At 35.4% G+C, this 19,825-nt stretch overlaps 1 protein-coding gene across 35 annotated transcripts in view; it reads left to right on the top strand.

Moving 5' to 3' along the window:
* RIMS2 (regulating synaptic membrane exocytosis 2) overlaps window positions 1-19,825 on the top strand; it is a 448,599-nt gene that overhangs the window by 131,261 nt on the left and 297,513 nt on the right. For 2 of the 35 annotated variants that reach the window (XM_071554034.1, XM_071554033.1), the window contains exon 1: window positions 6,811-7,340. The exons of 29 other annotated variants lie outside the window; for them this stretch is intronic. In XM_071554034.1, the coding sequence (XP_071410135.1) occupies window positions 7,219-7,340 (122 nt within the window). In that variant the 5' untranslated portion in view covers window positions 6,811-7,218. Of the gene's footprint in view, window positions 1-6,808; window positions 7,341-19,825 lie in introns of those variants that run through there. 4 more of the 35 variants (XM_071554032.1, XM_071554035.1, XM_071554036.1 and 1 more) reach the window with 4 other exon arrangements.

Raw genomic sequence — 19,825 nt, 5'->3', positions numbered from 1 at the left:
AGTAGCATGTATGAAATATTTTAGTACAAAATAGATCATGCTTTTGCAGGTTGAAGAAGTAATTTGTACATTTAGTAGACAAATAGGTTGGCCTTTATTTTGCCAAATGCAATTTCTGCCCAGCAGCTCTTTATATAAATTATGCCTTAGTGGTTTAAAAAACCTAATATCTCTATATTTTAAGGCTTCTTTTTTATATGTCATATCTGCCATCAATAAGAATTTTGCTAGAAACCATGCAGATCCATAAAATGCTTGTGTTATATGTGGGTGAAATGCATGAATAGGAAAAAGGGAGAGAATGAGCACACGAGGACTTTTTTCTGATGTGGTGTCAGAACACAGACAAGGCAGGAACAGGAAAGTGTTCTCAGCAGTACAAATGCAACCACAGAATTATATTCCTACTTCCTAAATAAGGAACTTAGGCAAGCATAAGAGCACTTCATTAAACCTATTTTTGGGCACTCATGCAATTTTGGGTCACTTGATTCCCCCCCTACCCCCAACTCCCCGCCACATGTTCCTTTTTCTCTCTATTGATTATACAGGAAGAAAAAGGTGGCCAACCTTCTAAGCTGCACTCCTTATTTGTCTGTATTTAGATGGGAGACTTGTTATTAAGTTCAAACAGTCTAAGCTCAACTCGTAAATTTGCCTAACATAATAATGTCTTCATTTTTAAGCACAGACTTAGCTAATCAAGGAAAAGTTAGAAATGCCCAGATCTGGCAAATGAAACAGAACCAGGCACTGAAGCTTTATTGCAGACCAAGCAAGTTGTATATATTGTGTAATATTCAGAAGCATGAGAAAGACAGAGATAAGAGAAATAATTAAAATTAAACATTTCATGTAATTATTTTCAACTATTCTATGCTTTGTCATATTTAAATAAAATTTCCCATATTGCCTTTCAGCTAATATGTTAAAAAGAATTCCACAGAGAAGTTTGAGAAGCCATAATCTATATTGAGCTAAGGAAATTAACCAATAAGTCAAAGTTATTCCTGTTAAAGATAGCTTAAGAGTAATTGTACTGGGAGGAAAACCCTGTTCCAAGGCATAGTTATTGATTAATTTCAAGAATTACTACTGTTGTGGTATAGTCTATCACAACTAATAACAAAAGCATTTTAAATTGCAATTTTCCTATTTCCCTCATCCAATTTATTTGTTATTTTCTTCTCTCTTACTCATCCTGAAATGCGCAGTTTGTGTGGTCAGTGCCAGTTTTCATACGTGTCCATACCAGGCCTAACAGTAGGATTTCCCAAGTGAACAGATGGCATGTTTCCGACTATCTGTGTAAGGAACAAAATCAGACCTACCACTGTGTTATCTGAATGTTGAAAAATGTAGATTTTTTTATCACTAAAATTATTTATATTGTCATTTAGTGTTTAAATTTCACAAGTCTTCATTGTTTCCTTTCATAGATCTAGATTTAATAAGCAGTAACTTGTAAAAAAAGATAAAATCTCATTTTGCAAGTATTTTATTTGTAAAATGTATTTTTTCCAAACTAGTAAGTATGCAGTCAAAAGTTCATGTTTATCTCACTTGCCACTTTTTTAGAAAGTTTTAAAGCCATATGGATCAATGGATTATGATTATTTCTTAAATTTACTTAGACCATGATGAAATGCAGGGAAATGAGTTCTTTTATGACCTCGCAGAACTTCAGCACACCTAATTAAGGGCTTTTCTGCTTGGAAGTCCAAAGATGATCTGAAATTTCCCATCAAGACTTGGCCTTCTGGGCTGATGTACTTGACTTTCTTAGGAATCTATACATGTCAAGCTTAATTTTATCTTTCATTAAAAAGTACACAGTTGCTTACCCTGTATGTACTGCAAATTTTCAGAGAGGTAAAAAACAGATTCCTGTAAAGGTGCTAAAGGTAAGCTGATAACTTATCTATGTATTTTATCCTCAATGCAAATAGATTAATCAGAGCAGCTCCTTAGCCCTTTTGAGTATTGTACGTGCTGGGCAGGGTCATGACCGAGGAATGGTGCACAGGCTGCTCCGACTGGCACCAGAGCAGTTCCAACACTTGGAAACGCTCTGGGGGCACAGTGTTGAACTGTGCTTTTGGGCCTTCATCCAAAGACTGTTGGCATGCAGTGTTATCCCTCATTTCACCGGAATTAGGCTACTAAACAGTTGATGCTACAAGGAATGTAGCTTAGCAGACTTTGGAACAGCAAAGTTCTAGAATCCTAAACACAGCAAGTAAGAGGAGGGCTTGGGGTTCACGCTTCTTGTGGAGACCACTGACACTATTCTTACACACAACCGGAGTCGGATCACTTAAGTTCATTTCCTAAAATATTTAATAGGTAATTTGCCTACCAGGTTTCTGATGATTGATTGTTTTTACGAAGCTCATTCTAAAGATAAATTATTGTTATTTCATTGCTTGATATTGCTGCTAGTGGAACAGGAGATAAACTTTTGTAAGCCCTTTGTGCATGGGATACCACTAACAGCAAGTTCAATGGAAACTGAAGAGCGAGAGAGTTAAATACAACAGGGAGGTAGTTCTGAGCTCCAGAATCAGTATAGGCCATAATGGTGTCATGTTTTTCTGTCCCATATCTTCTGTGACGTGGTGGAGGATCACAATAACTTCAGCACCTTCTCCTATTACTTTTGACAATTTTGTCAAACTTTAGATGGCAATGGAGCAGTTATTTACAGACCATATTCTGACTGTCTTTCTACTGTGAAAGTCCATGGGTCATGGCTCAGTTCTACCTACTCTTTCTTTATGTGCATTGACTTGGGTCTTCTATCATGATGCTGATTTTCACACAGCTTGCTGAAAATCAACTATTTGAATATTTATCCTCTATGAAATTAACCAGTCTCCTCAAGCATATTAGTCATGGTCATAGATGATGATATGGAGCAAAAAATGGATAAACAGACTATCCAAGTTTCTAAGTCTCATATCCTTGGCTTAAAATGTATAACTTAGACTAAATGGAGAGAATAGACTATTGCTAAATGGCTACATGGGAGAAAAGTTAATGAGGACACTGAAAAGAGTTATTTGAATATGGGTGGAATGCCTCAAAAATTAAATTAAAGGAGAAAAGGCATGTGGAAGATTCTCAGAATAAAATGCAAGAAATTAAAAAAAGTGTTTGATGGTTGACCATGAGGATGAACTTACTTTTACACTACTATACTTTGGTAGTGGATATTTTTGGTAACAAGATTTGGTCTGCTAGCTGGAATTTCCATATCTTTCATTGTAGATCTGTGACCTGACTACCAGGAAATAAAATCAGTATCACTTATCTATTCTCAATTAATGTTTAACTCAGTGAATTAAATAGTTCTTTCAAAATTTAATATTTTATGGGAGAGAGAATAGCAGCAAAGACAAATTCCCTTTTGAATAACCAAGAAGGTCTTGATGGTCATATTTTAGGAAGCTAGAAGAGAACCTTGGGACTCAGTTTTCCATGTTCCCTAACACTGTTCTACCTGCCAAACTACCTGTAATAAAAAGAATGGTGCATTTTTAATGACTACTCAGGCACCAGCTCAAGGAGAGGATTCATTGTTACAGATCTTGGACAGAGACTGATGCTTCCCTGTAGCCTGGATTTAGGTACTTTTATCCTTTTGGGAATGGGACTTTATCTGTATTCCTATATTAGAAATTCAAAATACTGTCTTCTATGACTGCTATGATTCTTATGTGATTAAATTTACAGTTGTAAATTTTTCCTTAGTTGCTAAACTTCTCTTGTGAAACTGAACCTTTCAACATTGATGTCACAAAATAAAAATGAACATGTGCTTTACTGCAAAAGAAAGTCTGGTTGCATTTCACTTGCAGTAGTGAAGTGGAATGTCCATCCTTCAATGTAATTTACATTAGTCCCTCAAAGTCATGTCCCCTAGGAGCATCAGTTTGTTGATCTGACCCAAAATGAGGATCCTATAAACTGCAATAATGTGAGACCATTCAGAGTGTGGGGCCACTGTTGTTAGCTTTCCTGTCTGAAAAGCATTTGTTCAGATGTTTTCTCTTTTAATAATGAATATACTTCAATAGTCAAAAATTTTTAATTGTAAATATTTAGCTAAGTGCTTTGATGAGGGCATATTGAAGTGCAATGGTGCTGCATTACATGTACTTATGTGCTATTAATTACCCTATTTTATTTAGGATCTAGGTGAAAACCCCAGAGGTTTGACTTTCTGTACATTAAAAATTCCCACTCTTATCCTCAAGCTTCAAGGTGCTCATCTCTACCATTTTCTTTTGCGTTTCCATCAAACTATACTTAGGTACTAACCAGTAGATTAAAATGGAATAAAATCCAATATTTTCTTCTTTTTATTGTCAGTTCCATTCTGGTTCTGAAAAGATGGTTACTTCACTGGGCAGAGCCTGCTCTGCTCATGCTCCTTCATTCCATTTCCTCCAGCCTCTTCTTGTTAGGTCTCTTTACTTTCTTGATTCTTCTTAGCTGAACAATTATATTTCAGAAAAGGAGGAAATACCTAAAAAGAGGTCTTAGTAAGAAGTCTATATTATAAGGTCAATACAATACCAGAGGCCACATAGTAATTACAGGAAGGAATTGTCTATTGGCTAAAGGGATTCTTGTGGAGTGTTAGAAGGGTCAGAAAAAAAAGCAATTGTGCTTTTTTCTGTACCATTCATTTTTTGTAATAAAAATAAAAAAGTTTCTCTGATCAACAGAAAACAAAATTTTCATGAAAATTCCAGATATCAAAAAAATATGTATTTGCACAAGCCCCCTGTCATTATAGTTGAATTTTCAACTAGTAGCAACTATGGAGTATTTACCTTTAAAATCATTCTATCTTTTCCCTATGGGAGGTTTTATTAGCATGAATGTCTGCAGAGTGTTCTTCATGTATTACCCCAAAATTAAATAATAATAAAAGAGTCTAAAAATGTACCCCATTTTCCCCGTAGTTTTAGAACAATTAAAAAAAAAAAGAAAAAAAAAGAAGAAAGTATGCCACAATTTCCATTTTAAATATCTGAAAATGAAGACATTAAAAAGTGAATGTCAAATATTCAGAAGTTGGTTGCAACTACGGGAGCATTCAGGTGGTGATGACCATTCTTAAGGAACACAACAAAATCATGATGTACTTGAAATAAATGACAAAATATTGGTCTTGTACCTATACTATGGTCAACACCATCTCTGAACTGTTAAGTGGTGCATATTATGCTGATTGGAATGACTTGAATCCTTTGTGACAAGATGATTCTGTTTCTTGAAGCAGATGCAAAAAGTTTGCCTTTTTTGATGGAATGAATGTAAAGGCAAATTTCCTTATATTACATAAATGAATTCTCTGTAATGTAGGAAGAGTGGTTTCCAAGTATTATTCTTCCACTTTGTTATAGCAGGATAACCATAAATACTCATCAGTTCCTGCTCCAGGATCTCAACAGTTACCAGTTCTGACACACATATAGCCTTGTGTTTTTGACTGCAGATTCATTACTCAAAAACAAATGCTTCCATAATGTACAGTATGTTATAGACATCAAAACAGACATTAAAAACTGTTTTGTTTAGTGTTTTGGGAGGGTTTCATATAAGTTTTGCAGACATTTTTATTAGTAGATATTTTCATAATTAAAAAGAATAAAATAGGTGTTTTAAGGGGTCCTGGAGATTAATTTGTTCCTATGTCTTTTTTTTTTTTTTTTAATTTCAAAATCTGTGGTGTAGTTGCCATCCTTCTGGCCAAAGAAGCCTGGATGGTTTTTCCCTTCTGAGCACATAAATATAACACATTAATTAGCTGGAAGGTTGCTTATTCCCACATCATCTGGGATTAAAATTGCTTTCAGTGGAAGATCTTTAGTGATGCCCCTAATTTTATATTGGTTTATTTAGATATTTTGTAATGAGTGCTAAGATGTTAAACGCTGTGGATGAAAAATGAGATATTAAAAAAAACCCCTTTTTAATTGTTATTTTTCAATTTGACAGTGATATAATACTGTACTGTTATGTAACACTATCCTCTGCACAAGCACTGAAAGAAAAAAAGAAAAATTGTTTTGTAGTCAGGGCTACTTATTTTCTGTACATTTAATGGTATTCACAGTACATATTATTTTGCAAAATCTCCCTCTGTTGCATTAGAAGATTGATTCTGCTTCTTGCTCTGCCATTCTATACTCTGTGTGCACTGGTGCACAGGCTCCTGAGACAGTGGGTTTTCCTGGAAGTAGACAGGTTTGGAACACCCTGAGAAGTGATTGATTTTTCTCGGTTCTATCATGGCTGATTCAGTGTTATAAACTTTTAAAAGATACTGAAGACTTCTCATTTTGAAATGCAGTGCATATGTATAATGCAGCCATTCCTTTTAGTAATGGTTCAAGTTTGTGTAATAAATCACTGCCTTGGTGCTGTATGTATAGCATCTGCCAGAGTCGTTACGTATAGAATGTATACTGTGTGCTTCAGTCATGAACTGATGTTACATTTCATTACATTTGCACTGAAAACGTGTTATCTCGTATAAGGTATGGTATAGCTTTTCAGATACGAGACAAAAGATCTGTCGTTACAGTCTCAGTGCTACACGTTGTTTATCACATGAATAATATTTTTAGAGTGGTCTTTCTGCCCTTTAGAGCTGCCTTACATTTAAAAAAATTTAAAAATTCTACATACATGGTCACGGATATTAGTCATTTTTATAGGGGAGGTAAGGAGGAGGGGAAGATGCAGAAATCCTCCTCCTCTTAGACAGTAGTAACAGTGCGAGGATGCCTTGTCCTCATTTTTTTTACTTCTGAGATTTTATTGCTGGCAGCCAGATGTGCTGAAACTCCTGACGACAGCATCTATTCACTGCGTGTTTTTAATAGGCTTAGAGAAATATGAGTAGAGTACATGAAAGCAGCTCAGCTTCACACTTCAGCTGGGAATGCCCAAAAAGCTCTCTGCTGTTTAGAATTCTTGCTACAGTCAGGAGAAAGCTGCACGGGTACTAAATCTTGTACGACTGAATTAGAAGAATAATGACTGTACAATTAACTATCAGTCCCTGCTCATTTAGGCACAGTTTTTACAGAGATCAGGAGAAATATGGAACTTGATTGGCATATTTGTATTTGATGGTGTGTACAAAATAGATGACTTTTAAGACAGGTGGTGAAGAAAAATAGAAGGGAAAGAAAGAAAATGCAATTTGAGACACTGCGCCAGGTCTGCAATTCTGTTTTATCTCATTTTCATGGGGTTTTCTCATCCCCTCCAAATATTTTACAAAATGATCTTTTTGGACAAACGCTGAACAACACTAGGTGAGTAGAAATAAAACATTTTTGCTTTATCATCTCTATTCCTGTGCTTATGGTAATCTATTTGCATGCTTTTCAGTAGGGTACTTTTATAGTTGCACTCCTAGATATTAACGTTTCTATGGTGGCAGTGAGTCTGTTAGTGTTATGTTTTATGTAAGGACTTTCATGAGAGCTCGATCTGCAGAAATAAAACCAGCAAGGTAGAATAAAATATTTAAGATGGTTATGTATCTTTCAAGTACATTAGCTGCCATTAGAAGCTGGCATTATTAGCTGTAATCCTTAAAGCATATTAAATATTCAAAAACAAATTTGTCAGAGAAAATGATTTCTATGTGGATATGACAGTGAAAAGATTAAATGCTCAGAGATGTCTGTTTAACCATACATAATTTATTGGAAGATTCAAATTAGTACTCCTGCATATCTTTTGGAAAATAGGCAGAAAGCAGTTCCTTAATTTTAGAAGATTTAGGTTTTGTGTGTGAGGCTTTTCAATAATCTTTTTAACTGGCCAAATTACAGCTGATCAGTTGATTCTTTGCAGCAGGTCAGTCAGTTAGCTCTGTAGGCTATCCTTTTGTGAATAGCTGTTATTTTGTGGGAATTAGAAATGATAGGGCAAAGTTGTTGTTTATTTGTGTGAGACAGTTATTGAATTGGTTTCTTAGGATTTTTGAAGGGATAAACTGCATTAATAATGCCTCATCTCTGTGGCATTATTCAGTAAACACATTGTAGTATAGTTTAGAACTTTTTCATACTGCTGTGAAATATTAACAGTAAAAAATATTAATAACTTCATTCAAAAGAATGGGAGTGTAGGTCAGGGAGAAAAAGAATCCTGTAGTATTTTTATAAAGATAGTGCACTGATGGAAACATTCTGGAAAAATGGTGGAAGCAATATTGCAGTGTTTATATCCAGTGTTTTAATCTTCTCCTCTGTATCTGTGGGAGAATTCCATTTTAAATGGGATATTATTTCTTAAATACAGAGGTATTTGCACTTATAACTTCAGAAAACTGTTATAATTTTATTTCTCAGACTTTCATTGTAAGGATTCTCTCCCTTCCTGCTGCTGTTTGCTTTAAAGATATTTTAATGTTTATTTAATGTTACTGTTCTCAAGTTTTGTTATCATGGTTATGAATTTCTAATTAGGCACACAAAATTAGGGAGGCAGCTTTAGCAATCATAGTTACTGTTATGAATTAAGATATTTTTAGATATATATGAAATTTGTATTCCAGGAGATTTTTTCTTACATCCCTTTGGTGTACTGTGAAATCTTTGAAGCTCTACAAAATGGAGCAATAATTTATGTATTATCAGCTGTGGCTGCAAAACTGTGCATATTTCCAAGCGCACAGTTTCAGGCCTGCAGCAACCAACAAAGCCCTTAGCAACTGTTCTAATCAGCCACCATCCCAGTCCTGGTTCTCTGGCTCTGCTTTGGCAGATCAAAGCCATGCTTTTTGTACATCAAGGTGCATGCTTTTTGTTGATTATTGTACAGATACACATGCATCATGCTTTTTGGTGTGGATTTTTGCTTGTGAGACTCCAGCAAAAGCTACAATAGCTCCAGCAATAGCTTCAAATCAAAACACGTTAGAGAATTATTTTGTTGCATTTTCTATGCCTGAGATTAGAAGTATATATATTCTAGGAGACCGGCAAACAGGAAAGCATTGTTAGGAAACTGAGCCTCCTACTTAGTGTGGACTGTCTTATTCAGGATGAGAATAGTTCTGTTTTTATAAGGAGCAAGGTAGTGTTTTTCTAAGTATCATTCCTTTTGGTTTCAAGAGAACATTGTACAATTTTTAGCAATATGCAGCAGTAATTGTGAGACACTAAGACATGATGCTTTCTGTGTCTTCTGACACAAGTTAGGTGAAAGTTTTTTAAGGTAATTGAGTAACAGGATTCCCTCCTTTGAATAAGTATCAGTATTTTAACTTTGATCTTGATAAAGGATTCTGAAGAAGTCATCTACAAAGTAGTCACTAAAAAATCTTGCTGGCATTTATTTCATAAGCTAGTCAGCTTGTCTTACTGATTTTAAAAAATATGTTCTATTTCTTTAATTAAATCAATGTAGTGTATATCATAGGTAGATTTTTTTGCTTAAAGCTTTGCAAAATTAATGTAATGCACTTGCTAAAAACTAATTGTTCATGCATTAAGAGTTAATGTTTCAGAAGTGTGGTAAGAAAAACATGAATACCTCCAGCATGGAAGAGATCCTGCTCTGATGAGGTATAATGTGGCCTGCCTCTTTGGTCTTCAAAGTTCTATATTTATTCAGACTAAAAAGACATGATCCTTTTTTCTTTTTAAGATTTCTTTCTTTTGTTTTTATATCTAAAAATTACAAGTCAGAGTCCAGAAGGATAACAGCTGACATTACATACAGAATGATTAATGCTGCTTACACAAAGTAATAATGTGAAGAAAACAGGTTAATGCATTCAAATAGTCAAGTGGAGAATGGAGTGTAAAACAGAAAGTCATAGGAAATGAGGATGTACATGTATCTGTAACTGAATATACATTCCTCCTAATTTTCACAAACATTTATTATTGGAGTTCTTGTTCTTCAGTTCTTCTGAAAGTTTTAGATATGCTGAGATTTTGTTGCAGGAAAGACAGATATCTTGGGCTTCACTTTCTGATATTATGTCAAATATTGACAGGAATATATGTTAAACTGTTTTCTACTATTTCCCATAGAAACCTTACCTGAGCTGGGTTCTTATTTGCAGAGTTTTGCGGTGCAGCAGCTGATGTAAGAGGACCCCAATGATATTAACCTCGTCATGAGTTAGATTTATTTTGCCATTTAAATGGGTTATCTTCTCCAAACAGCTTCTGTTGGAGGAATATTGCAGTTGAGCTCTTTTGCCATCTATAGGGCAGAACTTTCCTGAGATGCTGTGGGCAGTGTAAAGGAGAGAGCTGGTTTGCTGTGCCTCCCTTCTGTTCCTACACAGCTCTGTCTGACATTACTAGCTCCAGCCAGTTGAAGCAGTAAGAGCTATGATTTTACCTCAAAATTTTGTTTCATCTGTGTTGGAGACTGTGGTGCTACTTCCTGTGTCATAGGTTATTTTCTATTGAAAAATGCTAAGAATTACCTCATGTTGGGAAGCCATAAGAATTATTTTTCATTCTTAACGTTTGACAAACAGCTAGTTAGTTCAACAAATTTTTCATGTGTCTGGGTAATGAAATCAGGAGACCTTTTCTGAAAACACAGTATATGCTTACATTGCATCTGAGTTTTGAAGCAGCATCTAAAGGAGCTTCAGTTTTTCTGCAGTCTAAAATTTGTCTGTTAGCTTTCAGTGACATACTTTTCATTCAAATAACAGAAGACACTGAAATACAGTTTTAAGATGTTTTTAAAACCTTTAGTAATGAGATAAGCTGGATTTTCTCACTGCCATTCTTCATTTAGTGTTTAGTGTACAAATGCTGTGCTGTCAGATGCTGTGTTTGTAGTAGCCTGCTTTGAGAGGTCACAGTTGCTTTGGGCAATATTCAGATTAATACATCAGTGCATAATGGCAAGTATCTTTTGTGACTAAACTTGATAAAACTGTTCAGTGAAGTATCAGTCCAAATTTGCCATCGCAATATGTATTAAAAGCTTTTCTCAGAGAATGGAAAACAGTAGACTTACCAAAACTGAGTTTCTCACATAACATATTATTGCTTTTCTTTTGTAACAGCTATGTGAAAGTGAGTTTGTTGTTTAGGTTGGCCACACAGGGGCATAAGACAACTAATATATTCAGCCCAAAACCAGTAAAAAGGTTGTTCACAAACTCTATGCACAGCAGAGACTTGGGAATTGTCCACTTTTTGAAACTAGACACAGTTTTAAAAAAAATTGTATTTTCTTTTATTAAATTAAAACTAAATATTTTTAAAGACCTTAAGAATGTTGACTTTTTTAATCCCATTGGTAAGTATCTTTTACATAAATACACTGATTTTCAGAAGGTTACTACAATAAGCAGTAAATTAACCTGTTTGCAAAATCAGATATATATACTGAAAATATAATTTTAGTGGAAACATATGATTTATTTTCATTACTTAATTTTCTGTTTTCTAAGTATGCTGAGTAGCTATCTACTAATGCTCCATTTTATAATGAAGCCATCACATGATATCAAGAACTACTGGCACAGACAATTGTTATTTTTCATGGTACAAGTAATGATTGCTTTGACATTGAAGCAAAAAGATAATTTTCTGTTCTTTTTTGGGAAAAAATTTTGTCAAGATATTTCAGTAGAATAGATTTGAGAGTTTTGTTTTGTTTGTTTTTTTTCTGACTCTGTACTGGTTCAGCAGAGGAAGAGGTTTGCTAATATTCTGAGAGAATGCTGCATTTTTAGATATTAGTAGCCTAAGAGCCAAAGAGAAAACACCATAATGGCATTAGAACTGGGAGTATGTTGTCTGTATTCTGTCATGCAGTACTGAATAATAACTGAAACTGCCTTTCCTCAATTTCCAAAACTATGTCTATGGCTACCTTTAGAAATGTAGGTAGTTGGGATTTTCATGTCTGCTCTTTTTTGCCTCTATACTAGATTCATAGAACCCTGCTTTAAGTATTTTCCTCAAATCTGCAGCTCATGACTTTTTCAATTAAAAAAACACACAAGGTTGGTAAAAAATCCAGAAATTTTATTTGTATTCCTACTATGTATTTTCCCCCTAATGATTTAAAGGCATAGCAAAGCTATTTCCTCCCTTTGCTCTTAACTGTTTGTGTCTTGCTTCAGACACAATCAGAACTCCAAAACTAAGCTAATTCCAGTCCTAGTCCTCTATATTACTTCAGAGAGGTCATCCATGTCAAATGATCCTCTAGATTTCTTTCTGAAATTAGAGGGATAAGCCATATTCAGGTGAATCTCTATATGCTGATTTATATTTATGCTTATATTTATATTTTTTATTTAAGTTTATTTATAAATTTCCATTAAAACAAGGGGAAGACTGGCAGCTGGGACAGCAACTTGTACATAACAGGCAGAAAGAAACTCTTACAGCTGTGCATTTGGTCTTTTCTACTCCTTTGCTATACATTCCTTGTAGAGCACTCTGGGTCCTCTTCAAGCTGCAAATAAGCACATCGAACTCCATCTATCCTTTGCCCCTCGACTTGCTTCTTTGGGACAAAGTGGGACAAGTAGCATGATTTTCCAAATCTTCTCATGTTTCTATTTCCAATGGAGGAAGCAACAACATACTAACTTGCCCCGAAGCTTTTTCTTTCTGAGAAGTGCTGTATTCTGTCCTGTCTTGGCAGCTGTTGGGTTTTGGGTTTGTTAAGTCCCTATTTCTAGGAAAAACGCTCCCTGTAACATTCTGTTATAGATATTTTCAGAGAGAGAAAAGTAAGATATTTCCTTACAGAACCATTTCTTTTCCCATCTCTTCCAGCTCTGGAGAGAGATACCTTCTGTTACTTCCACCTCAGTTGCTACAGATTTAATAAGGTGACATATGCTTCCTCCATGAATCTCACAGAGCTGTGGATATTTGCAGCCATAACAGGGTTTTCTCTATTCTCATTGTGCATCAGCTGCTGTTATCCAATGATGGCAATAAAATCTTAGCTGGCATATGATCTTAACCTCCCACCAGGAAGAAAAAAGAGGATGGATCAGAGATGGCTAATTTCTCTCAATTCAGTTAGTATATTAAATTCACAAATTTAAATAATCTTAAATTTAGAAATGATTAAACCTGCCTTAAAACCTGATTTATTTTTTTCCTCACCTGGATAAGAGCAACAGAAATCTAAGCTATGTTTGAGTTACCAAGTACAACATTTTTGATCAGAACATGTGAAATAATCTCTTTCCATTCTTGAATAACTCAGATTATTCCTGTCATTCCTCATAACACTCATGCAAGATGTGAGTATTATCTTCCTTTTCTGGAATAAGAAAAGACAGAGGCCGTGATATTAAAAAGTGACTATGGTTTTCTGTACTTAAAATATTTAAGAGATTTGTTCAATGATGAGATCTGAGTATTTTATGTAAAGCACATGTTTCAACATTCAGAAATCAAAGTTGCTCATCTCAACTGGTGATTAAATAATAGATATATTTGAGTATAGATTGAGCTGGGGTGACTGGCACAATAACTAGCCCCAGATATCCATTTTGCTCATTTTCAGGGTGCTGTCACTCTGATAAAACCGGCATGAGTGCTAAGCACACCTGCTCTGTACTGCTTCTGTTGAGAGTTTGGTGTTGGTGTGCACCAAAGTCAATACTCCAGACTATTTACTGTAGCTGGTTAGTCTCATATTCACTTTTCTACCTGTGTGGTCAAAAATGCCTAGGAAGAGTCTTCACCAGTCCTGCTTCACGCACCACTAAGTTCATAAAAAAAAACACAGAATCACAGAATAGTTTGAATTGGAAGGGACCCACAAAGATCATTAAAGTCCAACTCCTGTCCCTACCCTAGATAGCCCCAAAAGTCACACCATCTGCTTGAGAACATTCACCAAATGCTTCTTGAACTCTGTAGGGCTTGGTGCTGTGACCACTTCCTTGGGGAGCCTATTCAGTGTGCAGCCATCATCTGGGAGAAGAACCTTTTTCTCACATCTAACCTCAATCTCTCCTGGCACAACTTCATGCCATTCCCTGCCACTGGTCACCACAGAGAAGAGATCAGTGCCTGCCCCTCCTCTTTGCATCACAAGAAAGTTGCAACTGCAAAGAGGTCTCCCCTGTCTCCTCCAGGCCGAGCCAAGCATGTGCCCTCAGCTGCTCCTCATATGGCTTCCCCTCAAGGTGCTTCACCATCCTCCTTGCCCTCCTTTGGACACTCTAATGGCTTAACAACTTTCTTATATTGTGGTGACCAACACTGCACATGGTAATGGATAACAGCAGTCATGTAGGCCCTCACCTTCTTTACACTCCTTAATCCTTTTAGCTCTTTTCCTTTTGGGTCAGTAATTGTGTGCACAGTTATGGCACAATGTGTCGCTAATGGCACTATTCATTTACCAGATCAGGGACAGTAATTATACTGCACTGTAGAAACATGGGGCTTGGAAAAACAAAACCTTCCTTATCAGAATCAAGATATATCTTTGCTTTGTTCCTTAATAGAGGAGATTTTCTGCTGTTCCTGCAACAGATACTGATCACTGAAACAGTGGAATGGGGGAAGACCATTTCTGTTGTGGGTCCTGGGATTTCTTGATTATTTTTTTCCCTTTTTGATCTTTTGGACATAATATCATTCTAGGCAGGAGGAGAACTAAAAGAGAAAACAAACTTTTTAAAAACCTCTACTACATCTTACAGATGGACAGAATAGCACAAAGAACATTGGGATGTTTGGCTCTGCCGGTCTGGTTAAGCTGGGAGGAACAGAAGGGAGGAGTACTGCAGTAACCCAGCTCCTTTCCGTCCAGGTGTAATGGGGCTGTCCTACCAGGTGCTAATTGTGAACTCAGAATCCCTTTAGATTTCTCAGGTATATAGTCTTGGTTTTTGCACTATAAAGGCAGAATGAATGTTTAGTCATAGAAACACTGTTTCAAAAAGGTTAAAGAAAGATTGGTATCTGGGCCTCAAGTGATTTACAGGTTTCTGAGAATGGAATAAAAAAAATATAACATTGGCCTTTGAAAAACTGTGAAAGCCAAGATGAGTTTTGGAGGTAACAGCATAATTTTAGCTTTACCCTGAGATAAAAGGTTTGAGGCAGAAGCTGGAAGTGTTTCAAGTCCTTGGCTTCCCTTCAGCATGTGATTTGCAATAGGAAGGGAAAGATATCTTTCTGAAAGATGTTTTTGGGGTTCTGTTTCTTTTTCTTAACCTGACAAGGAATAATTATGAGGAAGAGAAATGAAATTAAAAAGTTGTGTATTGGACAAATTTGTCCCAAAGTTGTCTAAGTTTGTGTGCTGGTTTAAAGGTGAACCAGCAGGGGAAATGAACTCACCACAAGAGAGATTATAAATCAGACCTAAAATTTAATAATAATATTACAATAACAACACTGACACACAAGAGAGATTGCTTTCAACTCACAAAACCCCAGCAGTATAACCCAGTGTCCTGGGGCACAAACCCAAGGGGGTTTGTTTGCCCTTGTGCTGAGACCCCTGTGGTTCCCCCAAGTCCAGAGCAAAAGGAAATGAAAAACCTGTTGGTGCAGGCAAGGGCTGTGGTCTGGGCGAGAGCAGTGATCTCCTCCTGTCAAGGTCCTGCTGCTGCTCTGGGTCCGACGAGAAGTTCCTGAGGTCTTCTTACCCACTCCTTATGTACCCTCAGGGAGTACTCAGTCCCTCCCCCTGGGCGGGGACTCACACAATGGGTGATTAACTCTGGGAGCCAGGGGGTATTGAACTGTTGATGGCCCATTAGCAGCTCCGCCCCCCTCAGGCTGGGTGTGAAGTGATAATGGCTCCCTGGGCAGCTGCTGCTAATGGCCCATTGACCTTGGGGAATGAATAGAGGGGGTAGAATACACAGCTTTGATCACCCCCACACAGGGTTAGCTGGTCCCTCCTGCTGAACTAGGACAGTTTGACAAGGATTACAGATTCAAATGCTGAAATATTAATTGTATTTGTTTTATAATAAGAATTGAGTTGTGGATATATTGTAAGTCAGAGTGAATTTGGATGATGTCATTACTTAAAAGAATGAAATATATCTTGATTAAACTTTACCCTCCCTGCAATTTTTGAGTCAGATTTCTGATTAGATATACTTCCAAATCTCATCTTCTGATATTTAAAATAATTTTTATCATGAAACTTCATCAATATTTTGAATAAATAAGTTTTTAGCCCTTATCTCTTAGTAAAACCCACATATATATCAGAATATATCATAATAGAAACAGTAATCTGTAGTTGTTAAAATGCATACAAGACTAAGTTGAAAAGCAAGATAATGCAATTATACTCCCTTTAAGGTAGTTTTCTTTATTAACCTATAAAAAGGTATATAAAGTCACAGAGAAATGTTCTAAAGCAAAAAGTCTGTGGTTTAACTATTGTGCACCAAAGATGAAACTTTAGGGTTTGTACTGTGTGCATACATTTGTCAGTAAATAACAACACTTTTCAATATTAAATAAGTAGAAAAAAATGAAATTAGAATATTTATTGCAAATTTTAGTATTTTTTCTCTATATAAGATTCAAAATATTTATAAAGTGACTTAAATAGATGATGAATAAAACATTACTAAAAGATGGAACCTCAGAATTTCAGGAAGAATTGACACTCCAATTATTGATTATGCCTTGTCCTACAAAATACATTTTCAAGTATAAATATAAAAACATACTTAAAATAACATTAAAACCTTTGGCTGAAACAGGAAATTTAAAATCTCTCCTCCCTTCTTACCCTCTCCATTTCTATACACCTATGTTTCTCTTGACATTTCTTGATTTTCCTAGTATTATATTTTAGTCTGTTGTTCCTGTGTCTTCACATTGCACTCAGAACAAATGCATTTTGCATGGATGTGAGGACCTCAGGGGTAGTCGATGTTTCATTCACTTAAGGACTTCCAGTTTTTCATTGCTAATGGTAGCTTTGTTCTGCTGTAAAATTACAAGAACAATGAGTGTTTTACAAAAGACTCAATTTTTATAGCTCGTCTGTATTACAGTGACTCTAACATTGTTCAACCATTTTTCAAATAACCTACAGTAAAAGCCTCTAAGTGCCCTGTTCTCAAGAACTCTTCCAGTAGGACATGCTTGTTCAAACTGTCATACTTCTAGAAGTTTCTGAAAAGTGTCAGGGAGGACAGAAAAGATTTCAAAATGCAGCAAGACTTACGATATTAAAAGCTCAGAAATTCAAATAATTTATGTGCACAAAAGGTTGCTTGTGCTTTACATGTATCTTTATTGGTAAACGTGCTCGTTTGTAGGACACAGCATAATCAGGGTGCTTAAGGAGTACCTGCAACTGTAATTCAAATCTCTTGGTTTTAGCATAAAGCATGGGAAGAAAGTATAGTATCATTTAGTCAAACAACTGGGCGGGTACAGAGGTCTGAATTCTACACCTGCCACTGTCAACATCTCCTCTGCAATGTTAGGAAAATAATGTAAACTTCACAGCTGGAGTTTTCTGAGCTATATATCATATTTAATACCTTCCAGGAGTCTATGACTTTTAATTTATAAATATTTGCAAAGGTCTTCATTATCCTGTGTTTCTAAGCCTACATGAGTCAAAGTACAAATTAAATTTTCCTTCTATTTTAGGGGAATATAGATTAATCTCTATATATTAGGATATGTGACAGAGTAACTTAAATGTTAGAGATTCATAAGGATTTTATGCCTTGCCCTTCACTTGCTCCCTCTGTCACACCAGCTGCAAATTGATTCATATTACTAGTTTGTTTCCTTACATACTGAGAGCTACACATTTGATGTGTGAGGTTTTTTTTCTTGACATGTGTATTTCAGAAGTTTTTCTCATTAATAAAAGTACAGAACATAATTTCTCAATTATGCATTCATATACAAATAAAGCAAATGTATTTGTATTTGCAGAGAAATTCTTGACAAGTGTGAGGATGTGAAGTAAGCATGTTTGATAATTTTAGATTCATTGAACTCTTTAGAATCATAGAATCATAGAATCGATTGGGTTGGAAAAGACCTCTGAGATCATCAAGTCCAACCCTTGGTCCAAAAGACCTTTAAGATCTTTGAGTGCAACTGTAACCCAGCCCTGCCAAGTCCACCACTACACCATGTCCGTAATAGATAATAATATGATATAAAAGTTAATAAATTACATACATCACAAATATATTAATATAATAAATATTATAATATAATAGAATAGATAATATAAACTCTAATGGAGACACTAAAAAGTTGGGTAGCCATGCAACTTTCTCAGAGATTATACTCACAAGATTTCAGTAGTGTTCAGAAATTTCCTGTTTACCTATTAGGCACAGATCAAAAAACCCATTAATTCTGCAGGACATGTTGTGTGGCCTTGTGGTAGTAAATTCTTGAATAAGCTGCAGATCTGCATTTTTTGTGGATTTTATTGCTGCAGTGCTTCCATGCAACTATTGCAAAGGGGGTTTTGCTGGGTTTTGGTCTGTTGTAATCCTCTACAAGTAAGTTTGATTTCGGAGTTCATGACTGAATATAGAAATAGACCCATTTCCTACTTACCTCTAGTTGGGAAATGTTTAAAATAAACACTGGTGTCTAAATGCTGTCTCAATAATAACCTTTTTTATGGAAGTTATGGAAGCTGTGTTAGTCTGTATTTAATTTTGGTCATGTATGGTCGATATCTGAACTGTACTTGTGTCATAAAAAGAAAAGCCTGTTGCATACATCCCCCTTTGATTGGTGAGAGCTGATACTGAAATGAGTTCAGGTCAGATTGAGAACTAATCTCAAATCTACTGCTGCTTCAGATGAAGTCAGATGAGTGAATTAAAGGGAAGAAAGAGAAGTATATATTTTAATAGGGTTTTGGCAATACATCAGCTTTACTTGAATTCTGGGAGTTTCATTATAACAATTCAAAATTTGGAGTGATATGATTTTGTGTCCAGAAAGTTTTAACTCATATGAAAATGTATGGAAAAAGTCCACTGAAATTTAAGGATTGCAACAGTGTGTAGATAGGAAATGGAATTTATCATATAGATCTGTTCACCAAGTTGCAGTTGTTTCTGTCTCTTGCCTATTTGTACTATTTTCCTTCTCCTGCTTCAGTGAAAAATTGCTGCAAAATAATAGAATATGTCATGAAATCATATGCCATGCAACCCTCATGCAAAGCAAAATTTAAACTATGGCAATAGAATTGAATATTTCATTATCTCCATGTACCTAAATAAGACTGTAGAAACTAGTTTCTTACCTTGTTACTTTATATGGCATTGAATCTCTATTGCAAAAAACCCACCTCGTTAAAAATCCAACATCTTTCCATGCTCATATCTCTAGCTAAAACTGAATAACTTTATTTCAGATTTCCAAACGATTTTGCACTAATGGTCATTGTTGTGTTTTTTTTCTTTTTCTTTTTTTTTTTTTTTTTAATTTTTCTGGAGGAGACTGCACTACTGTAAGTTATATAATTAAAACCAAGAGGAGGTAATATGCTTTCAAGCCAATAAATTAATTGCAAATTTTTTTATCAGCATTGTACCAGATTAGTCTGTGTACTGAGCAGATCTAGAAAGACAATTTTTTCTCTTATTTGCATGGATTTTATACTTAATTACGTATATGCAGTGTGTTTTTAGAGCACATTTTAGCAAAGACTGAAGTGGATACAGTGAATAAATATAAAGAAATGCTTCAGTGATTAATTTGAATGCACTTTATAATGATTGCAAATTGCCCAATGCCAGTATGAAACTGATTTTATGTTTATATACCTATATGCGTCTATATAA

This window comes from Pithys albifrons, chromosome 4, assembly GCF_047495875.1.
Source record: "Pithys albifrons albifrons isolate INPA30051 chromosome 4, PitAlb_v1, whole genome shotgun sequence".
Lineage (NCBI taxonomy): Eukaryota > Metazoa > Chordata > Aves > Passeriformes > Thamnophilidae > Pithys > Pithys albifrons.
The sequence above is the reverse complement of the archived record's forward strand: the minus strand, read 5'-3'. Positions and strand labels throughout refer to the sequence as shown.